Source organism: Argiope bruennichi, chromosome X1 (assembly GCF_947563725.1).
Source record: "Argiope bruennichi chromosome X1, qqArgBrue1.1, whole genome shotgun sequence".
In the NCBI taxonomy this organism is placed as follows: domain Eukaryota; kingdom Metazoa; phylum Arthropoda; class Arachnida; order Araneae; family Araneidae; genus Argiope; species Argiope bruennichi.
In genome coordinates, this window is record NC_079162.1 from 117,866,326 (window position 1) to 117,889,089 (window position 22,764).

General features: G+C 27.9%; 2 protein-coding genes across 4 annotated transcripts in view; one reads left to right on the top strand and one right to left on the bottom strand.

The window, feature by feature from the left end:
- Window positions 1-10,170: 10,170 nt before the first annotated feature.
- On the bottom strand, window positions 10,171-15,303 carry LOC129958830 (speckle-type POZ protein-like). 3 transcript variants are annotated; one of them, XM_056071529.1, is made up of 2 exons: window positions 11,750-11,988; window positions 10,171-11,584 (listed from the first exon to the last, which is right to left on the bottom strand). In XM_056071529.1, the coding sequence occupies exons 1-2, from the start codon at window positions 11,883-11,885 to the stop codon at window positions 10,821-10,823; spliced, it is 900 nt and encodes a 299-aa protein (XP_055927504.1). In that variant the 5' UTR covers window positions 11,886-11,988; the 3' UTR covers window positions 10,171-10,820. The 3 variants fall into 3 exon arrangements, with proteins under 3 accessions (XP_055927504.1, XP_055927505.1, XP_055927506.1); XM_056071530.1 differs by lacking the exon at window positions 11,750-11,988 and adding an exon at window positions 15,251-15,303 and having other exon boundaries at window positions 10,172-11,584; XM_056071531.1 differs by having other exon boundaries at window positions 10,178-11,362; window positions 11,469-11,988.
- A 7,259-nt stretch (window positions 15,304-22,562) lies between these two features.
- The window catches only part of LOC129958675 (5-aminolevulinate synthase, non-specific, mitochondrial-like), a 61,140-nt gene continuing 60,938 nt past the window's right edge, over window positions 22,563-22,764 (top strand). The window contains exon 1 of the mRNA XM_056071315.1: window positions 22,563-22,579. The gene's annotated coding sequence lies outside the window, so the exon portion shown is untranslated. The remainder of the gene's footprint in view (window positions 22,580-22,764) is intronic.

Here is a 22,764-nt window from a genome sequence, read left to right on the forward strand (position 1 = left end):
AGTTTGGACTGACAGTTGACAAGATATTATTAAGAATGCACAGCTGGAAGGGAAAACTCAGCTAAGTATGTGTCATTAAGTTAATTAATCATTAATATATTAATTTTCCGAAATACCTTTCTTATATCTTCGGTATAAAACAAAAAGTACGCTAAAGAGAAAAAGAAGTTAATGTGTTCTTAATGTTTTAAGATGTCATCTCTAACAGAAAGAAATTCCATCAATATATATACAGCATGTACAGGTACGCCAAATGTACCATAAAGCTCGAGTCTATCAGTATATATTTAGTTAAATCCATATTTTATTCTACATTTAAAATTAGAACTTCAATAATGTTTCTATTATTGAATTATTTGAACAATGTAATCGAAATTATCTTTATGGTAGCAATTCAAAATACGTCTTATAAGCTATCTAAATATCCCTTCACTAAAATGTGCAAAAAAGAATGACATGTTTTATTTTTTTGCAAACAGCAATTAATGTCTTAGCAAATGATTCATTATTATTTTTCAGATGTAAATAACTAATGTTAACTTCCTTTAATTTTCAGATTTTTATTCAATAAAATTGTTAAAATACGATAAAAAAATTACTCGCATCTACTTTACTTTTGGTTTAATTTTGGGAATCATTTCAGGTTGAAACGCTTCTTTAATTTAAAAGTTACCTTTGTTTATTAATATTATCTTTTTTTAATGGAAATGAATCACACAAATTCATACCACTGGCTTTTGAAAAATCTCAACGCTATCATCCTTTGCTATGATTGATTTAATATCTTCAAATTTGTAGGAAAGTAGTTTAAAGTAAGATATCAAAACATTATTTTTTGTATATTTTATTTTTATTTAGTTTATCGAAAATGTTATAATAAAATATTGTACTTCAAAAATTCCACATAGAAGAAGATAAGAAATTTCGATAAACAGCGGGAACCACTAGAGATATATAGCTCTTTGAGCCTATATCACATAGTATCACTTGATAATTTGAGAGCAGATGTAGCTAATTTATAAAACTTATGGCAAATTTAACGTAATAAATTTTGATATAAAAATGACGATATTAAAAAAAAAACAATGAAGAATTTTGCGAAATATCCAGCTTTTTTTTAATGGAAAATTTTCATTTCTTTCGTATAATGGATGAAATTTTATACCTTTCTAATATTAACCAAGTCCATTCAAATGATCGGTAAATCTTTGATTCAATAATGAGCAAATTTCAAGATAATGGAAAATTAACTGTGATAAGAAATTAAATTACCTTGTTCATTTATTTCGTCAACGATTTTCCTTTCATGCATCTTCAAAGAATGCTTTTATTTAAAATTCACAAGAATAAGTATTTCAAAAGTTAGAAGGGAATAATTTTTTGTTAAAGTTGGTGCACGTATTTATAACGTTATATTTCGATTTTATACTATTACGATCACAACACTTCAGGAATCATTTTCTTATACCCTAATACTTTGTACCCTAAAAATGCATGTGTTTTTACAGTAAGCCCTTCCTTGTTTATTTTTATTTATTTATTTATTTTTGTTCCCTTGCTTCGGACTTTGGTGATATTGTATCTTAATTATTTTTATAATTTGGCATGCTGCGCTTTTATTGTGTAACAAATGTGCAAAAATATATTAATTGATTAACCATCGTTGACTGTAAATTAAAAAGTAAAATAGCCCGAAATTTTATTCAGAAAAGTACAAAGCCAGCTTGATGTGAGATATAATATTGGTGAAGATATATATAGTATAATGGTGTGAGATATTGGTTAAAATATTTCACGGTTTATTAAACATCAGTGTCCAATGTTTTTAAAAGCAGTTAATTGAAATTATAATTTGAAATCGTTGGTATAACAAAAGGAATGCGTGGAATATGAAAGCCTTCAAAATTTCATTTAGATCGAACCGCATGGATTCCTCTTTACCCGCTAACGCAAAACGGAAATGAATTCTTCCTGAACAAGTTGAATTGTTAAAAAATTTCTTAACTTTTGCTTTCAAGAAATTTTGAAAGAAACATAATTTTTGCTGTTTTAAAAATCATCTATTTTTCTCATAAGATCAAAAACTAGGATTATTGTTCGTTTTTGAAAAGTTCAACACGATTTTTCAAATAAAATAATTGCGATTTTTTTATTTGTATCAAGCAGAACAAAAAAAAATAATTATAAAAATGTTGAGAAATAAGTCGATAACTTTGAAAATTTTAACCTAAAAATTTTTTTCATAAATATTTTTTTTATATTTTTTTCCTTGAGTTTTATTTTGTAGCCTCAATATTTAACTCATATTCATCGATTTGTACAATTGACGTATTTGAATAACTAAAATTCGACTATAGTGAAATAATGTTAAAATTGCATGTATTCTTCCATAATTTTACAAATTCCATAATATTCAAAGCAAGTCTTCTAATGGATTTAAGGATTTAATTCTTCATTAGAATTAAAAGTCAACTGCACTTTCTTGTTAGAGGAAGACGAAAAGACATATCTAATGCTTATCTATGTTTGTCGCTTTGCAGATTATTTCTTAACTCTAATAAAATTTAGTGGATTTCACTACCCTTGCCTGAAGAGAAGCCCTCACAAGAAAGGTTTATAGATATTAGTTGTTCTAGAGAGAAACACTTAAGATTCTCACATTTTTGGTTTTTCTTTTATAGAAATTGTAAACCATATTGCCTAATTTCATATGATTACTTTATTTAAAATTTATTGTAAGCCATATTGCCTAATTTCATATGATTACTTTATTTAAAATTTATTGTAAGCCATATTGCCTAATTTCATATGATTACTTTATTTAAAATTTATTGTAAGCCATATTGCCTAATTTCATATGATTACTTTATTTAAAATTTATTGTAAGCCATATTGCCTAATTTCATATGATTACTTTATTTAAAATTTATCTTAATAAATAATGTTTCATAGATCTTATGACATCAGGATTAATTTTGGGTATTAATTAATCCTAAAAAAAAATGGAAATTAGTTTTAATTCAAAATTTTTCAAACATTTATAGCGAACTGAAAGCTTTAAAATATTATATTAAATATTAGTATGACTATTATGCTCCATTTTCAAAATAGGATAATCTTTTACCCCTAAAATTCGACGCCAAGAAAACATCTGCAAGATAAATAAACATAGAGCTGCGATGTCAGTCATAAGTTTGCTAAGTTGTTTTGTTTGTAATATAATCTGTTTTTCTTTTTGTGGCTGTACGTTTTGGGTAATGTTTTAATTTCATGATCACCTGCACTTAACTGTTGCTGATTATGTCACTGTTTCCACAAAAATGATGAGGGTTTATATTGTGAAAAATACCCACATCATCTATCGTTAAAGATTTAACAATAAATAAGAGAGTTGCGATAGAATTAAAACATTACATTTTCAAAGAATAGTGGAAAAGAAAGTAGCTCTTTCCTTCTTTTCTACTTCAACAATCTAAATATTCAATCAATATCTTGAGTTGTGTGGACCAAAGTAATATATACTTGTTTCCGATTTATATAATGACTATGAGAAATTTTCGTAGTTTTCTTTTCTTTATCGTAGAAGAAATGCCTTTCTTGTACTTCATGCCATCGCGAAAAATCCAGGAATTAAACAAAATGTACTCTTAAATAACTTCGTTTAATTAATATTATTAAAAAAAAGGAAATTTGCCCCTAATTTGGCCATTTTTGCAATCTATAAATTATTTTTGTAAAAATTAGTATAATTTTGTAACAAAAGATCATATAATTGCATGTACTGTGTTTTATCTCGATAGTTTAATAATTCTTTTCATTGCGATGTAGTTCCTTAAAAAAAAAAAAAAAACAGATATATTTACTGACTTCTTATTCTATTACAGAATCTGCTGTAATTCAACTTTTAAAACAATTAGGTTGGGGAAAAATTAAGAAAAAAAATGTAAGTTATTAAAATAAAGTGATTAAGAATAAATTCAAACGTTGCACTTATAATGCCGAGATTTTTATGAAGCATTTCTTAGATAGAGGTTTCCCTTTTTATTTTAGCCAAATTTCATCGCAGACAAATCTTAATAAGTCTTTCAAATTTATTTATGTCCTTGTCTTAAGAATTAAAAAATAAAATTCAACAGAGGAAATAAACTCAAATTATAAAAGGAAATTTATTTTCAAAATTACAACAAGCAGTCAAATAGTACAGAAAAATTTGCATCTGGCATAATTTTCACACAATGTTTAATAAGGTATTTTAATTTTGATTACATAATTTTGAATATTTTTTTGATATTTTTTATTTTAGTAAATTAAACATTTTGATACCCAGAAATAATTAAATTCTAATACTTTGCTGCACATATATAAATCAAAGAACGTCATGCATAATTCATCCGCTGAAATGAGTATGAAAAATAGTTCTATTTTTTCCTAGCTTTACAGTATATTATTCAAAACTAGTTTGAAAATTAATTGAAATTTTCAATAGAAACAAAAACTGTTAATGCTAGCGAACGGCTTAAATATTAAATTCATTAAAAAAATCATGACATCGCATGTTGGGTGATATTATACAAAATGTTATCTTATTTTCAAATTGCCAGGGAATAATAAAAGTATTATGTAATATTCTTCCTTAAAATATCAAAACTTGAATTAAAAGAAACTTTGTTCAAATTATTTATTAGTCTCTCCATTCCATGATTTGAATTTGGGAATCAATCGAGATTACTGAATATATAAAAATATTAAGATTATAAAAACTATTAATATTTTATTCATTTTTTATTTTTAAGAAGTTTTATTCTAGTTTTGAGAAAAAGGATAAAAAAAAAACTCTCTTTAAATTATGTTAATTTATTCCACAATTAACTTTTGAAAAATAATAAAATAATACATTAAGTGAAATGTTATAAAACTAGTTCAAAATGAACATCGTAGACGTCTATACAAATCTGTTTTCTTGTAAAAATATTTGCTTACATCCAATTTAGGTCATCAATTGTGGAATCAAACAGACTTTTGAACGGCAAATATTTGTTGCGTCTACGAGAGACGACGTAAGCAATCCATAAGTAAAAGTCAATAGGCGTCCATTCAGGTGATATAAGAGGGAATTCAACAATTCCTTGTAAACCAGTCCACTTATCAAGGAATTCAGCATCCAACCATCGTCTTATAGCTGACATGCGAAGAGGAGTAGCACTATCTATTTGATACATCTGTCGAAGTACTCCATTGCGACATATGTAGAAGTACTGTCAAAGGCCATAGAGTCATCTGTCAGCATGCTGTTGTACAAAATAGGGCCAACCAAAAAGTTTCTAAAAGTGCCTGGAAACGTTTATAGAAATTTTTACTGATGATGAGTCTCCTGTACGAAGAATGGATTCTTTCGTTAAAAAAATGTTCGTTTTGACGATTTATGCTTTACCTCTATTAAAGGACATTCGCCTGTTCAAAGTACATTTCTGTGGAAACAAAATTTAATTCCACTTAAAGTGGAGTTCAACTGTAAAATTCTAAGTGCTGACCATGATATGATTATAGAGTCCATGGAGTTCACAAATGATATTTGATCATCAGTAATTAGGCTGGCGTATTCATTGAACAATGTTTTTTGGAATAAGGAGCTTCTGAACTGATTACTCATATACTAGCATGAAGGTAACTTGAAGAATAAATACGCCAAAATGTCAATGTGTGTATCATTTGTATAATACATCATCCTCCCCACAGAAATAATTATCTCGTAATTCGAAAAAGCAGAACTATTCTGTAAATTCAGTTCCTTGAAGGGTGCTAGAAACAGCAAATGTTCTTCTATAACTAGGCAAACATTACGATTACATACATTAATATAATAATATAACAATAATATAATTATATAAGATAATATAACAATAATATAATTATATAAGATAATATAGCAATAATATAATTATATAAGATACGATATAAATCATCAACATTTCAAAATACTCCTCGTTACTAAAATATATCATTTTTTTTTTTTTTTGGAATGCTTAATATTACACACAGAATTGCAAGCAGAGCATTTTTTCCTGATAATTCACTGCTTCTCTGATATATCTTAAATGTTCAATTTCAAAGAATTCGATACAAAGAATTTTTTATCAAAATTTGTGCAAAATAAATATTCCTACCAAAATCTATGATAATCCCCTCTAAATTTTAAAAGAAGCATATCTCTGCAAATTTTGTTGCAAGGACTGTGTAGTTTTGAGGCTGCTTAGATAAATGCAAGAAAAATATTTTACTAATTATCACTTTTATATTATGGGGGCAATATAAAAATTTAATGTGTTAACTTTTTACTATCAAAAGACAAAGTAGTTTCATACAATTGCCTACTTTTTTTGATAACTTTGAAACAGGAAGTACATGTCTAGGTAGTGGAAATATAAACACAGTTACATTGAATAATGTTTATTAATCTGTCTGCTTTAAATGTTTTTTACGCAGCGTGCGATTGCTTTGAAACGGTATATATAACGTATCTTCGAAAATCTCTATTACTATACAAACTTTATAATTTTTCGAAACATATTCCAAATACTTTGTCTTTCCTCATTCAAAAGTCAAACACAAATAAATATATATAATAATAACACTTTCAACAATAACTTATTCATTACTAAAATGGTCAGGTTTTCAGAATTTCAATCCAGAACACTCAAAAATCCAAAATATAAGCTAGTAAGGAATGTATTACGGAATATAAATTATGGAGCAGGACAAAATTAAAAATATATATTATCTTTTAAAAACAAGAGGAACAATTTACTTATTAAAAGGTTTCATTAAAAGAAAGCATGAAGAGACGAAGAAACATTACCAATATACCTTATTAATGTTCTCACTACCTTTTCTCCAAATTAACTCACTGCACACAGAAAAGTAATAACTATTCACCTAATGCAAGGGCTTGTTTATTATTCCAAAAATAAAAGAAACTATATCATTTTTCTAGTTGGATTTCTTCGAGATATCAATATGTATCTTCTTATAACTCTGTAGATATTTTTAACAATCACATTTTTTTTAAAAAAATAGCACACCATCTTGAGATGCTTTAGAGAACGAAATGCAAAGAATTAATACATTGACATTAGATTTATTAGGATGTGGAATTCTGTATATAGTAAAATTAGGGAAGAATTCTTCACAAAATAATTTGAAAAATTAATTCGCATTGATCTTTGTAAAAAAATTTTGAATATCTGCAATTTAATCATAAATTAACACTAAAACGATGTGTGATATTTTGTATGCAATCTGTATAAATGTAGGTGCTTTATTTAATACAACGGTAGGCTATTAAAAATCCAGTCTATCCCAGTTCAGCCGAGGAAGTTGATTACTTCATTCATTCTAAATCTAAAAATACAATTTTACATGCTTAGAGCTACCGTATTTGAGATTATTTATTTGAAAAAACTGAAGTCAAAAGATTTGCTTTTTTCTGTTTCATTTATTTGTGCTCTTTTGATTTTGAAATATTACTAGAAGTGCGAACAGAATAAAGTCTCAATGCAAGTTAACTGCAGTAGCTCAAAATAGAATGCAGGAGTCAGAAGACAGCTTCATTTTTTAAGTGCAAGTTCATCCGCTTCAGCTATTTAGAAAAAATCCTATCCTGTGAAAGTTTAACTTGAGGGTGACATTCATTGACACAACCATAAATTTCTCTCATAAATCGCACTTATAAGGTCATTTCCGGGAAAGGTTCGTTTCGTATTTGAGGTTTATTTGCCAAACGATATTTTTTTTTTAAATCTTTTCTATTTTCGGTAGTTGACCTTTGTTTTATTTCCAACGTGTTTTAGAGGGGGAAAAACAATCTTATAAGCGAAGATTGGGTAATCAGGATATTTTTACACACTTTTTTTTTTTTTTTTTCATGAGAAGAGCGATAACTGTTTTTAATTTTTTGTGTTGAATGAAAGCTTAGAGGAAAATTTATTATGAGACACTGGCAGTTGCTTCAGCTGCTTTTCATGTGATTGTTTTTAATGAAGAGAATGGAAAAATATTCCTTAACGCATGTAATTAACATTCCTTACTGTAAGGAAATACTTTTCTCATTTTCTTAGTTAAAGTAATTGTCTTTTCCTGATTTCTTGTCTTCGAAATAGAACAAACTTGACTTTTATTATAAACATTAATGAGAATGAAGTTGTTAAAGATCTGAAAGAAAAAGCTAGATTTCAAAATAAAAATTTCTCTGCAATTATAGTTTCCAAGAGAAGGCGGACATATTTATTTTTTCAAATTTAAATTATTTATTAATTATTAGCGGCGTTTGTAGTTTTGGGACACTTGGTGCATAATTTTCTTAAGAAAAGGATTTAAAACAAGAAAAAATTCAAAGCAAACATTCATGTGCTAATTTGTTATTATTTAGGAAGGATATAATGGATAATGAATGGATTTATTTAGATGGAAATTCAAATTTGGCAACATCCGTTGCATTTCATAACTACTTTGTCTGTTAATAAAACGAATGTGTCCTTTGATTTTTTTTAAAAAAATATTTATACTTGAATGCATATTAACAGTACTATTAACATCGCTCGGTTGCCAGCAGATATTTTCATACACGTTTTTCTCATACACGTTTTCTTTTACAAACCAAGCGGTTTGTAAAAGAAAAAGAAGTTGATGTTGATAATAAATGCTTAGCTATAAAAATTTATTTCAATTGCGCTGAATTTTTATGTTTTACTTAATTCTTATTCTCAGGTCTTCGCAAAAATAGTTTGACTTCATTAATTTTCTTTTTTCTTTCCCGACCTTAAGCAATTTTGATAACATTATAAAATAATAATAATAATGGACAGATTCATATAAACGTTATTGATATAAACTATTGTTTCACAATATCAGTTAAAGTAAGAGTACCCAATGAATTCGTCGAAGGAATTTTGAATTTAAAATTTAAATTTTATAATCTACAATCAAAACTTAAGGGCTGGAATTTCGAATAAAAAATACAATTAGCATTTTAATTAAAACTCTGATTGTATTCATTTTATTTTTTAATTTTATGTTGCTGACAGTAATTTTACAGAAATCTGGTATGCTATGCATTTACCGAAGTGTAAAATTTTATTATAATTGTTACTTTACTTGAAACAAGATATTTAAACTGTTACTGCAGGGAATTTAGGGTTACAGTTTTTAATACATCTTGTTGCTTTCAATTTACAACAATTTCAAATGGCAATAAATTATATATATACCAGCAATATTTTTCCATTGTACTGCTCTCTTCATTAAATAATAGAAATTTTTTATTAAATTTAGTTGATCTGGAAAAAGAAATATGAAAGAGATCTGTAGAAAATTTAATTGCACTTCTTAAAAAACAAAACAAAATTGCTAATTATTTCATTATTATTCATAAATTAGGAATTTTTTTATGCACAGTTTGTCTTTTTTTTTTTACCACAGATTTTTATTTTAGAGATTCATCTTTTGAGCAAATTTTGACCAAACAAACAATTATTTCAAGATTCACGAATTCATAGAAATGAAGATTCGATCGCATGCAAAAACATTGCATTTCATTTTCACAGAAATTAAAGAATATTGATTTATAGATAATTAAAAAATTATACTTGTAATAAAAAATAACTTTTATAGTAATTGAAGCTCCAAGAAAAGAGAAATTCTTATCTAACTATGATATAGCATCTGAGTCCAATATTTATGCAGTTGATAGTAAATATGTAGATCCGTTGCCTGAAATATGTAGAAAATTCTTCAGATAATTTACCTACATATTTATTTTACTAATCTATATCCTTTCATGGGTATTTAGAGAGAAAAAGTGAAGCAAATGTAAAAAATGTTACATTTAAATATTTTTAATGGAACCATTTTTACGTGAAAAGGTTTTCTTAAGATTCAGGAGATCGTATTTAATTATTTTTGAATTCAACTTCTCCAAACAGAACTAGGATACCACATTATCGCACAGCTTAGAATAAATTATTCGTATTCAAAGGTTAATGTTAATGAATCATAATCTAAACAAATATTATTATAAAATATACGATTACGATTATAAAATATACGATACGATTATAAAATATAAAATATACGCAACCATTTATGTTAATTTAAGAAGCTAATTATTTTACAGATATTAGGAAATATAACATTTTTATTTACATATAATTCCCAAATTTTCAAGTAAGAAATTAAATGTAAAATAGATTAAATACAAATATATGAGAAAGATTAAAAAATATTACATGCCGAAAAAGAAATATACTTCAAAAATGTTACCAACAAATTCCTTTTATAGAAATCATTCGATAACCTTATCCAAAGGCATTTCTTTAATATGCACTATTAAGTCAACTTTCTTTTAATACCTTTTCTGTCATTGAAACATTGAAAACTTTTATTAGTACTTCAACTTTGTTCAGTAAATATAATATTTCTAAAGTTAATGCATCGAGTAAGTATTAATTTTAACACTTACCTGTTTCATTTCTATCAAAAAATTGTCATTGTGAAATAGAATTCATTTGACATACAATAAATTCATTTCTTTATTGTTTTGTTTATTCGTAAATTTTAATAATTTTTATTAATATAAAAAAATTGATTAATTTTACTTAATATCAGCGAAAACTATCTGATAAGCTTAAAAAAAAGAAAAGTTCTTTTTAGATGGTTTTCAAGATCTAAATAGTCTGGGCAGTAAATTGAGTTTACATCGTCGGCAAAATGTAGATTTCAAATGCATTTATAAATAAAGGATTGTGCAAAATATGATATTATAAAAATTATTTTGAAGTATTCTTCAACATATGTAAAATAATGCACCTGACTAACTCAGTTTCATTTTCTATAAACAAAAGGAACTCGTCTGATTCTATAATATCAGCTGCACTATTCACTAAAAATTTTACTGTTGATTCTTTCAACTCTTCATCACCATGTCGGTCGGCCAAAATCATAATATCGAGTACTGTTTCTTTAGATAAGTTACTGATTAAAAAATCTGAGCATTTCTTTTTCAACCTCATTATATCATATTTATCTGCCGCCGCATAAACATCTACAGCCGTCTGAGGGCAAAGCTTACTTGTGCTACCAAAATACATAAATGAAAGCATTTCTCCAACGGTTTCAACAGATACGTCAGTAATTTCAATTCGATTGGTAGTTCTTTCCGAAGTGTCATGCTTGAACATAGCCGCAAAGACTGATGAACTGGAACACAGCATAGTCCGATGTACTTGAAAAACTTCTCCTTGAGCACATATCGTCACATGATTGTCCTTCTCACCCTCTAGTATCACTTCTAAGTGGCTTCTCAATTCAGCTGTCGATAGAGAAGGAACATAAGTTTTTTCAAATTTTTGAATCATTTCCTTTTTTTGACAAATTTGAAAACTTTCAAAATCAGTTACTGTCATCGTGCATCTTACCTCCAAATTCACTTCGCTTATGGACTTTTCAGAATTTACTTTCTTGCTGAAATTTATAGGAGCAGATACATTGTCTTTTGTCATCATAAACTCATTTGAGATCCGATTTAGTGTGTCTGTAAGAATAAGGCTTACTTTAATGACGGAGTTCGTGTTGGTCCTCAAGAACGTAAATGAATTTTTAACAGTTCTTATCACATTTAAGGAATATAAATCTTCATTGAGAGATAGAGACATATAAAATAAGAAATTTGAGAGGGTAGGAACTCGAAAAGTATTACTGCATATAGAATGTTCCGATGCCAAAACTGAATGATAATTTTCCACCACCCAAATCACCGTTCGAGAAGTAGAGTCCAGAGTAAGGAAACCTCGTCTCCTGAAGAAATCCATGTCGTTATTTTCCGCATTAATCATGACGATTTTACTGTTTTTCAAACATATCGTGAAGCCAAAGTAAAGAGAGAAAAATTACGTTACAAACACAATTTCACACACAACATTTACTCATTGAATGAGGTCAGTGTTTGAGTGAAAGCTGGGCTGTGTTACTGTAAATAGATGCCTGTTACTTTGGCAGATGTTCAAAAAGTTGAAACACCGTAGAGTTTCTTCACATGGAATCTTTTGGGAGAGAAACAGAAGATTAATTATTCGAAAACACGTGTAGACATAACAGGGATTCAGAAGTTCTTTCGCAAGAACACTCGGCATTAAAATTACCAAATATATTGCGTATTTTTAGTAAGAGAAGGTTGCAAAGGCGTATTTAGCCTCTGCAAGGTCACAGACAAAAAAGCGCACGCTTAGATTTTTTTTAATTGAAATTATTTTAAATGAAAAAAAATTTAAATTTGTTGAAAGAAATTCACACAAATGAGTTCCTCTGTTTCCTTACTGAAAGAATGTACAGATAATGCAAGTGAAATACAATTAAACGAAAAAAAATTTATTTATCTTGAATAATTTGTCTCTGTAGAGGTTATAAAATTGTATTATGAAAAATACAGACACTTGTCTTAATAAACAGCCATTTTATTTTCTTTAATTAGTCTTTGTTTTTTGGGTTTTTTTAAAAATAATTTCAAGTTATTATATATTTTCAGTTTTGATCATTTGTATCCAGAATATTCATTAAAAATTCATAAGTTTAAAGTTTTTTTTCTTTTATTAGTAGAGGAAAATCTCACGTTTTATCTTATTTTATTCCATTCGGTTGCGATATAAGTTAATAGATACGGAACACAAAAACCGATATTAGAACTTTATATTAGTTGTATTAATCAATGCAACTATTCTAGATTTCAAATTAAAAAATCCTTTAAAATTTGATTTTTTTTTTACAACATTTTATTCCTCTTATGGTTTTTCTATTTTCGTGGCTCATTTATTCGGAAACCCTCAAAAATCCTGTCATTTTCTTTTGATGCGCTCAGACCATGTAAAATAAATCTTAAACTAATATTAAGATACTGTGATATTAGGATAATTCGAGTTTTTTAATTTCGAGTTCGAATTTTCATTGTTTCCTTGAATTCCCACTTTACATTTCGTTAAAATAACCTTCATGATTCAAATTTATTTTGTTTAATTCGAATTCAAAATTAAAAGTTTCTTCTTAACGCTTTCTGCTTTTTATTTCAGATTTTTTTTTCTCTAGTTAAATATTTCATACCGTGTTTCCTCAGTAATCGTCTGTGAATAATTTTTAAGACCCTTAATTCATTTGAAGACTTTACTACTGTATAAGTATTCAATCAAAGAGACATTTTTTTTCTTTCATCTTTTAATAATTCTGAACCCCTTAGATGTCAAGTGTTCTGTTTATTTTTCAGTTTTTTTTCTGTGAAAGTGTTATATTGAAATTGTTGTGTACAGTTTATCAAGATTACTTTCTTGCTTATTGTAATTATAATTTTTAAAATTGTTAAAAATCTTTAGTGATAATTATTATCACTGAACTTCTTAAAAAATTTAATAACAGTTATTACCAATAAACTTGTTAAAAAAACTTTAGTAATAATTGATATCATTATTGTTTATTGTTGTTGCTTTGTAAAATTTTTATTTTTTAATCATTATTTATTAAAACTGTGAAGTTTTAAAGGAAATCCTTGTTGCCATCTGAAGTTAAAAAATGTTCTTTTTTTGATGTGCTCATTTTTAGACCCGGTTTTTCTTGATTCGAATTTTCGGATAAATCCAATTTTTATTGTGGTTCTTCAGAACTTCGAATTAGACAAGTTCCGCTGTGTCAAATTCAAATATTTGTGGTAAAGAATAAATTGTCAAATAAAGAAATTATATATAGAAGTAAGTATTGTCATTTGCATTACAGCTACGAGATACGTTTAAATATTTATATTATAAAAGAATTAAATACATGTTTTGCAAGTCAAAATACTCAAAGGTCTGTTTTGTTTAAATGCATTCTATTCGAAAAAATAACTATGAATTTCCACTGCTTCGTTTTCTATCTGCTTTTTAGGTTTCATAGTAAAAGAACATCAAAGAAAAAGTAGAGATCCATAATATAAATTGAACGTTGACCCGATGCAACGGTCGGTCTTTTATAACAATGAGGGCAAGTACGCTATGAAAGTAACAAATAGGGGAATGATATGAGCAGCTGGATTAGGTGAAAGAGGCCCACCATTTCAAAACAGAGGTCACAGCGACCGGTTTTCGCTGGTATCAGAAAATAAATGTTCATTGAAGCATCGTTCTAAGAGGCTAAGCTAGAGCTGATAGTTCAACTTGAAAGCTTATAAAAGCAATTTTATTACATGCTTAAAAGAAAGCTATACATAGTCAGGCGAGTTTGTTCAGTTTTTTTTAATTATTATTTCTTTATCTGCGAAAACGATTTTTTTTGTTAGCTTTCAGCACATTTTAAATTTGGTCATAAATTTTTATTTTTTTAATTATTTGTACACTTACTCGAAAATTTCTCATGAGAAATATTGCTCTTCTAATGAACTTTCAAGTTTTATTGTTTAAATTCTTCCATAAAGGAAAAAAAAAATTATTCACGCATTTAATGATTGTTCTGCCTTTAAGAATTTTATGCATCATTAATACAATCTTTTGCTGTTTCTTGTATTACTTATTCAATCGAAATTAGCCCTTTGTTTCAGTTATTTTTTTATTTGAAAGATAAAAATATTTTTAGTTCATCATGTATTTCAGATTCGATAACACGTTTTAAATTATTTTAAGTTATTTATTTATTGTTTTCCTTTTTCAGAAATAAATGAGATTCAGAAACTCAAGAATTCGATTATCTGTGAATATATTTTCACACGCATAACATTTATCTTCTGACGAAATTTCGATTTTTAATAGTTTATATTCTTAAACAATGGAAACTCTCTACCACTACGGATTTAATTTTGAGAATTTCATGCACCTTTAATGCAATCTATTCTTATTTTTTTATAACTCATTGCTTACACTATCAAAATTTTCTTTTCGTTTGTAGTTTGTACGATTTCAATATCATATTCTTCATGCAAATATTAATTAAATTTAAGAAGCTTACATTTTTATATATGAAAAAATTGCTAAAAATTTACAATCCCGAATTTAAATAAGGACAACTGAACGCAGTTATGCATTATGAAAATAGGATGCAGTTATGCATTTAAAACAGCGTTTGGAGTTACATTTTTTCAACATAAAAATTGTTTAACATAGCTTTCCCATAGTATTAATTATTACATTCTGAATAGTCCGTTGTTCAAATGTTGCATTTTGATATAGAGCTGTAGGTTTATACGTACTTGGTTATCGTTTTCGATGTGAATACAAATTTCATAAAATGGTAGTTAGTTCTGAATTTTATGCCTAGATCTGATTGACTAACTGAAGTTTTAAACTGAAAGCTATTATCGCTACTGTTATGTTTTGACGATAATATTGGTAGGTATGACGAAAATCTTATCATTTAATGGTATTTAGAGTGAGTACAATCTTATCTAAGCTTACACGAAAGAAAAATTGAAAGCATCAGTCATCTAAATATCATGTTAGATATCAGCTCGGATGATACTTGAATATTATAAATTATAAAAAAATCTACAAGATAGCTATGCAATCTGCAAGTTACTTTATACAATTTTTCAAACAGATAAAGCAAAGCAGGAAATACTTGTTCTCAAACTGTGCTTAGACTTAATAATTTATTTTAAACATTCATTTGCTTTCACTTTGCAATCTGCATATGAAAATAAAAAATGAAAATTAGGTATATTAAAATAAACATTTCATCTTTTATAGTGCCGGAAATTTTGTGACTGAATTTTGAGAAAGGAAAGAAAACTTTGAATGTTATTTTTACTACTTTTAATAATATAATGAATATTAGGAGAAAGAAGATTTAAAATATGTTCGACTTTCGTTATTAAAACGAAGCAAGCAATATAAATTCAAACTTCTTTATTATTATTTTTTAATTTTTATTAATGGAAGAAATTGTCTCAGGGTTAAGTTACTTTGACTCCCCAAACATTTTTTAATGTTAAGTAATTTTAAACAAAAAAAAATATTATTTATTTATTTTCAAAATATTGTAATTTATTTTTTAAAGAAATATGCTTTAAAGAATATAAAACTATGTCATTGGTTGAATCAAAGAAGCTAGCTTCCGAAATTAGACCACAAATTTCTTTCAATACGGTTAAAGTAAAAAAAGTTCACAAATTCACACTACCACGTAATGAATGAACCCAATATGACATTTTATGCATCAACTCGTTTTTTTTTTTTTTTTTTTTTTAATTTTATTTTCTCGTTTGTGATACAAAACCACTAGCGTATTTTCGTCCCTTTTGAACTAACATCTGTTATTTTTAATGTTCCTTTATAGTGTTTTTTTTTTTTGTTTCTTTAGATAATTCCAGTTCCAATTTATGAGGATTACCAGTAACTATAACTATTATTATTAATTATTCTATTTTAGAGAATTATTTGGGATCCATTCAGAGCAACTTTTATAATTAAAGGAGAAAAAAAAAGGTCTAAACTCATCTTTAAATTGTTTTAATATAAATATCTTAATAAATTTTAACCAAACAAAGTTCATTTCTCAGGATGCAATAACATATTTTGGTTCTTATTTCAATATAGGATAAGATCTACCAGTCTTTTGTTAGGAAATTTAATTGACGGTATCTAATTATAAACACTCGTTTTGTAGTTGCAGTTATATAATGCTTTCTCATAAAACAGACCCCACAAACTGCATTTACATTGTTGCTATAAATGTTACTTGCTTTGCGACTCAAATATTTAATAGAATTGGTTTTAGAATATAGTTTCATAATGGTTCAATCTAGGCAACAGCCCAAATTAAGCAACTTTCTTCAATATAATTTTACAATTAGAACTTCTGGTATTAGATTTGAAAAGTTAAGGTATCCACATATTTTGGGAAATCATTTTGATAAATATAATTAAAATAAATATTGTAATAACATGCTGTGATCTTTATTGCATGAAAACTTCAATTTAAGAAATAAAAATTGTTATCACAGATATTTTAGAAAGTTACATTATATAGTAAAATTTAATAAAAATTCACAAAAACCTGTAACGCATTAAAATAAAATTAAAACGATAAAATTGCAAATAAAGAATTTTAGGATATTTTAAACACGCTTACCTACAGAATGTACTATTATATGATAAAAATTATCAAAAATATTTTTTTAATTTTTAAAGGGAATAATATAGAATATTTTTAATATTTTCACAACTGTCAACTCAATAACGGGCTATAAAATTCAGAATTGTGATACATTTGTGATTTTCTTGTACAATTCTCAGAGAATGATATGTAATATCAACATACTAAGTTGTAGCATATAAATAATTTTAAAAATTATGTCATGGATATGGGAATCTTTTGTTATCAATTTTGAGAAAAACCATTTAAAGTAAAAAAATACATAATTTTTTTTATATAAAGTAATGCACTAATTTACTTAAAATTCATCGTATTTATACATTTCAACATATTTCCTCTTCACTTGGGTGATTTTACTCTCTTAAGTTCATTTATTTATTTATTTATTTCTGGATCAATTTTAATACAGGTAACGAAGGGATACTTCGATTTTTTTTACTCGCTCCTGATCAAAAACAATAATTCGTTAGCAGTTCTGTGCATATAGTTTTCTTTACATTTTTGACGTATTTAACTCTGAAAATATAACTTTAAAACCACTAAAGCCTTTGTTAAGTTGTATAACAGCCCTTTTACACTGTTGTCTGAATTTGCAATTTCGCAAACCTTCCTTAGAAATGAGCCCATCATTTACAAATGATGGGCTCATTTATTTACAAATGAGCCCATCATTTGCATTATGCAATGCTTACTCTTATAAATACCTTTTAGAAGTTCCCGATCATATACAGGGAGGTTATAATTAAACTTCCCCTATAAACAGCATCCTACAACGCAAACGGGTGAACGGATAGCAACGAAATTTTATATATAGACTATACAAGAGATGCACTCACGGAATTTCAAAAAAAAAAAAAAAAAAAAGTTTCGAAATGTCCACCAGATGGCGCTTTTTCCAGAAAAACATTAAATTTAATACAATAAAATGCCAAAACGGATTACAGAAACAATATTAACAATCCAGAACAAGAATTAGGAGTAATAAAGTAAAAAATAGGGAAAAGCTGGAAACTCCATAACACTTCATGTGCGAAGCATCTCAACTAATCAGTTACGATCAGCTGTTCAACACATTGTCCATCAAATTGAAATTCTGCAGATGAATGAGGGTGGCCACATGGAGCACCTTTCCCTACATCGTCCTGGACACGATTAACAACTGCTCCTCTTGTGCAATTTCGTCCTAATCTGTTCTTGTTTCTACAAACTGAACTTGTTTTTTTCTAACAACAACTGTTTAAACAACGTACTGTTATTTTTTCCTTACCTTTACTTAATGTGGTTCGAAGACAAGGTGATGTGAAACTAGTTAATAAATGTTAATATTGTTTCTGTATTCCGTTTTGGTCGTTTATTGTGTTAAATTTAATGTTTTTCCAGTAAAAACACCCTCTAGTGGACATTTTTTTTTTTTTTCGAAATTCCGTGAGGGCATCTCGTGTATAGTCTATAGATCAAATTTCGTTGCAATCCGTTCATCCGTTTGAATTGTAGGGTGTTGTGTATATGAGAAGTTTAATTATAACTGCCTTGTACATAATTTGATATATGCAGTTTTTAATATATTCATAATGACTTCTGATGATCTTTTGGATTTATCTTGGTATTTTATACCGTTGGCAAGTGCACGTTGAAACTAGCACCCACTGTCATTGTCCTTTGTCCATGCAATGGTTGAGATTTAATAGAGCAAAGATGTGAAATAAAGCTGCCAATACAGTGTTTTGCATTGAATATTCTTTATGTTGTTTCTTTTGGGCATCCCATAGCAATTTTGAAGTTTATCAATGAAATTTTCTGTCAGCTTTCCTTTCTCTCCCAGACTTGTGTCTAAGCTTATAAACGGATGAATATGTAGACATTAAAGATAATAAATAAACAAAAATAATTATAATAAACAAAAAATTTAAATTAATATTCAATTATATGGTTGAAAATGTTATTAAATCCCTCCCAATTGTTCCACTTCCGATTAGTTTAAAGGAACTTCCAGTTTCGTTTTCAGATTTCGTCGTTTACATAAAAAGGTATTAGTTTTCTTTCTAGATGTCGTAGAAATAAAATGAAAACAGTTTTGTAAACTAGAAAGTATGAAACTTTCAAATAAAATAATAAAACATTTTATAAATTTGGGCTGAAAATCGATTTTTAACGTAGAGGGATGTCTGAAAATTATGATCATACTCAGTTATAAGGGCGAGGCATTTGTAAAGATTTCTGTTCCCTTAATGTAATATTTTTCTGTTACCGTTCAAGAAATTAATTTGAGGTTTAATATTAAATATGGAATTGAAATACACTGTGCATGGTAGACATTTTCTGTGTTTTTAAATGCTAGGATAAATCAGCAGTAATTAAAATAACCAGCCTTCTACTACTTCTATAATAAACTTCTATAATTCTAGAAATAACTACTTCTTTTAACAGGAATCTATAACAAAGAATCAGTGGGATTAGCCCCCCCCCCCGAAATATTCCCACATACTCTCTTCAAAGATGCTATTCCCTTCCCCATACCACAAAAAAGTGTGAATCAGGAGCAAGGCCGTGAACATCACGAGTGCTCAGATTTTTATTTTCAGAGCCAGGCACATGAAAATGTGTGCTTCATAGTATAGCGTAGGAAACTAGTATTTGTGTATTATTAGTCTCAAGCCATTGAAATTGGCAAATTACGGTTACTAAAGAGTCCATTAGCGTGCAATCTTTGGCGATTTCTTATACAAGTACCAAAAAATCGAATATAAATGTACGAACATTCAGTCTTTCCTGAAACTAAATTTTGACACAATTGTAGCCACATAATAACGTACCAAATTTCATTTATTTAAGTCACTGCGATTCGAGTTAACGCTTTCGCACGCATGTTAAAGTACAGATCGATAAACGGTCAATTTCTAATCGGATTTGGTTCAAAATTTAAAGCGAATCTATTCTCTAGATGGTAAATCGGTATGCCAAATTTCATCTAACTTGCTCTTTTTGTTTTGTTGACATCGTATTGAGTTGTATTAAGATAACTGGACAGATAGATTACCTCAAAATGGATTTCTTTCAAAATTTGATAAAAATTGACAAATTTGTCGTAAAGGTCATATGCCAATTTCATTTGTCTAATTCAAGACGTTTTTGAGTTATCGAGCTAGTAAACAGATAGACAGAGTGACAGACAGATATAATACCAAAAATGTGTGTTTCAAATTCAAGGAGGTCTGAAACGTGAAGATTCGTCAAAATCTCGGGTTCGAATTTTTTGACGATTATAATATCTTCACTTTATTCATTCGCATATGAGAAAGCAAAAATTAGTATTTCTACAAAAAAATTGAACTTTTTTAAGTCTGAAATTTTTATTTTCTCTTCTATTAAATCTTTTCAATCTCTGAGAAAAATATCTGAATTTATATATAAATATTTTTAAAAATATATTTTGTATGTTTACTAAGGAAAGCTAAAATGAGAAGCTTATTATATATAATGGAGCATTTCTGTGTTCTTTTCTCTGGAAAGAAAATAAATAAAAACGCATTCTATTTTCATCAGATACCTGCCTCCGGTTTCCCATTGCTGAACTTGAGATCCCTATCACCCAAAGCTGCTCAGCAACACTTCCTCAATAATCTAAACCTGATCGAGTGAGTGTTTGTTAAGGAACGATTTTTGTGGCTGACTGCCTCTTGAGTACTTGTCAATTACAATCAATTCGCAGCTAACGCCGGCTAAATGCACTTGGGTTTAACAATTAAGGACATGGTAGCTGGTGATTAATCGGTTCTTCATAAAGGAAAAAAATAGCATCTGAATGTTTTGACGTTCCTCTCCCTTGAAGATATGTTGGATCTATTTGAAACGACGGGATACACATATGTTTTCCCACACCTGGATATAATAACAATTGACCAGACACAATGATTATCCTAGTGAAAAGGATCCACTTCTGGAGATCCGTATACATTTAACTATATATGGGTAAGCGTGATACGTCACATCTGTTCTGGATGCTTTTAACCATGTAAGGGAAAAGGGGGAATGTTACAGCATATTTACCAATGAAATAATACGACAGGTAGAGCTAACATTAAAACTGCAATTAAGCCTAAATAAAAACATGTAAATCGTTTTATAACTAATGTTGCATGTTATAACACACTAGATGCCTTCGTCTTCAGTAGTAGAAATATTTTCAGAAGATTTTTATAGTATACAACTACAGTTTAACACTCGACTGTCGTCGGGGTCACCGGTGACCGGCGGGGCCATATGAATTGCATTGTGAGAAATTCAGAGCGACAGTCAACGTTTTAAACATAAACAATTTACATTGACTCATGATCAAATGAATTTATTCAAATGTGATCATGTTATCTAAAGGCAGATTGTTGTAACTCTACTGAGGAATGTTTGGGACTACATTTTCTGTAAATCATTTGTTCTAGCTTAATATTTTCTAATTCAGCGACTCATAGACTCATAGTCCTATTGCGATCAACAAATCGAAGACGATTTTATATTTTTAAACATTAATTTCATTCAAAATTGTCGTAAAAATTATTCATAAAAAAATTTGATTGATGTGCATATAATTAATGTGTCTAATATGAAAAATGCCTAATTTGTACTATATTGTACGTGCAGTAAAAAATAAATCTGAAATTACTTTTCATTAGAAATGTTTTTGCTGTGGTAAGTGTGGAAGGCCGTAAGTCAAGGAGATGGTGCGTGTAATTATAATTTACATCATTAGTCTAATTAATAATTACATTTACTGTCACTAACATCTTCAACCTATGCTCTTAATTAGATATTTTTTTCATATTGTAAAATGCCTGTTTTCATTTGTAATGGAAGCATTTTATTTGACCATCAGTCGAAAAATTTATTTTTATGACAAGGTTTATATTACGAACCTACTAAAAAAATATGGTGGAGTTGTTTTTTTCGGATAATTTTTATTTGAGATATAATAAATAAAAAACGGTAATTCCAAATTGCCCAATACCATCAAAAGAAATTGCTAGCAAAGAAATAAATTCTTAAAAAATCCACAAAATGCAAGGAAAATAGTCTTCTAGTAACAAATGAAATAAGTAGTAGCAAATCAAAGCTAAAATAAAAACAACAGCTGAAATGGCTTTCTGTGACGTAATTAAATCCTGCCTTCAGACTTCAAACAAATAATGGGTGCAACTATATCGAGACGTGTTAATAGACACAGAGCTTTAAATCGAGGGAAATAATCTGTTTCGTGTAAGTGGTGTGTAATTGGATGGTCTGTAACACGTACGCATAATTGAATGCTATGAATGGTTAGCGGCAATCAGAAAGAGAACGGAATTTCGACATCTTAATTCACTCATCCGGTTTGGTATATTTCCTTTGCCCGAAAGCATAGCTATGTTTTAGTTTTAGCTGACTAATTTAATATGTAAGTAAAAATCATTTGTTATAAACTATTCTTATTTCTTTTTTTTACTGTTATTTATGTATACTTATGACATATCTGAAAAGGATCTTTATCTTTTTTTCATTCGATCCCCATTTTCATGGAAAAAGTTTTCGCAGCCTCATTTTTATATTAAGAGTTTTCTAACGTCCCCATACTTGGATATA

Bases quoted from the DNA above. Each gene is read 5' to 3' on its own strand.
- LOC129958830 (XM_056071529.1), bottom strand. From the start codon at position 11,885: ATGATTAATGCGGAAAATAACGACATGGATTTCTTCAGGAGACGAGGT. The intron at 11,585-11,749 runs GTAATACTTTTC...TTATTCTTACAG, and splicing joins ATCGGAACATTCTATATGCA to ACACACTAAATCGGATCTCA.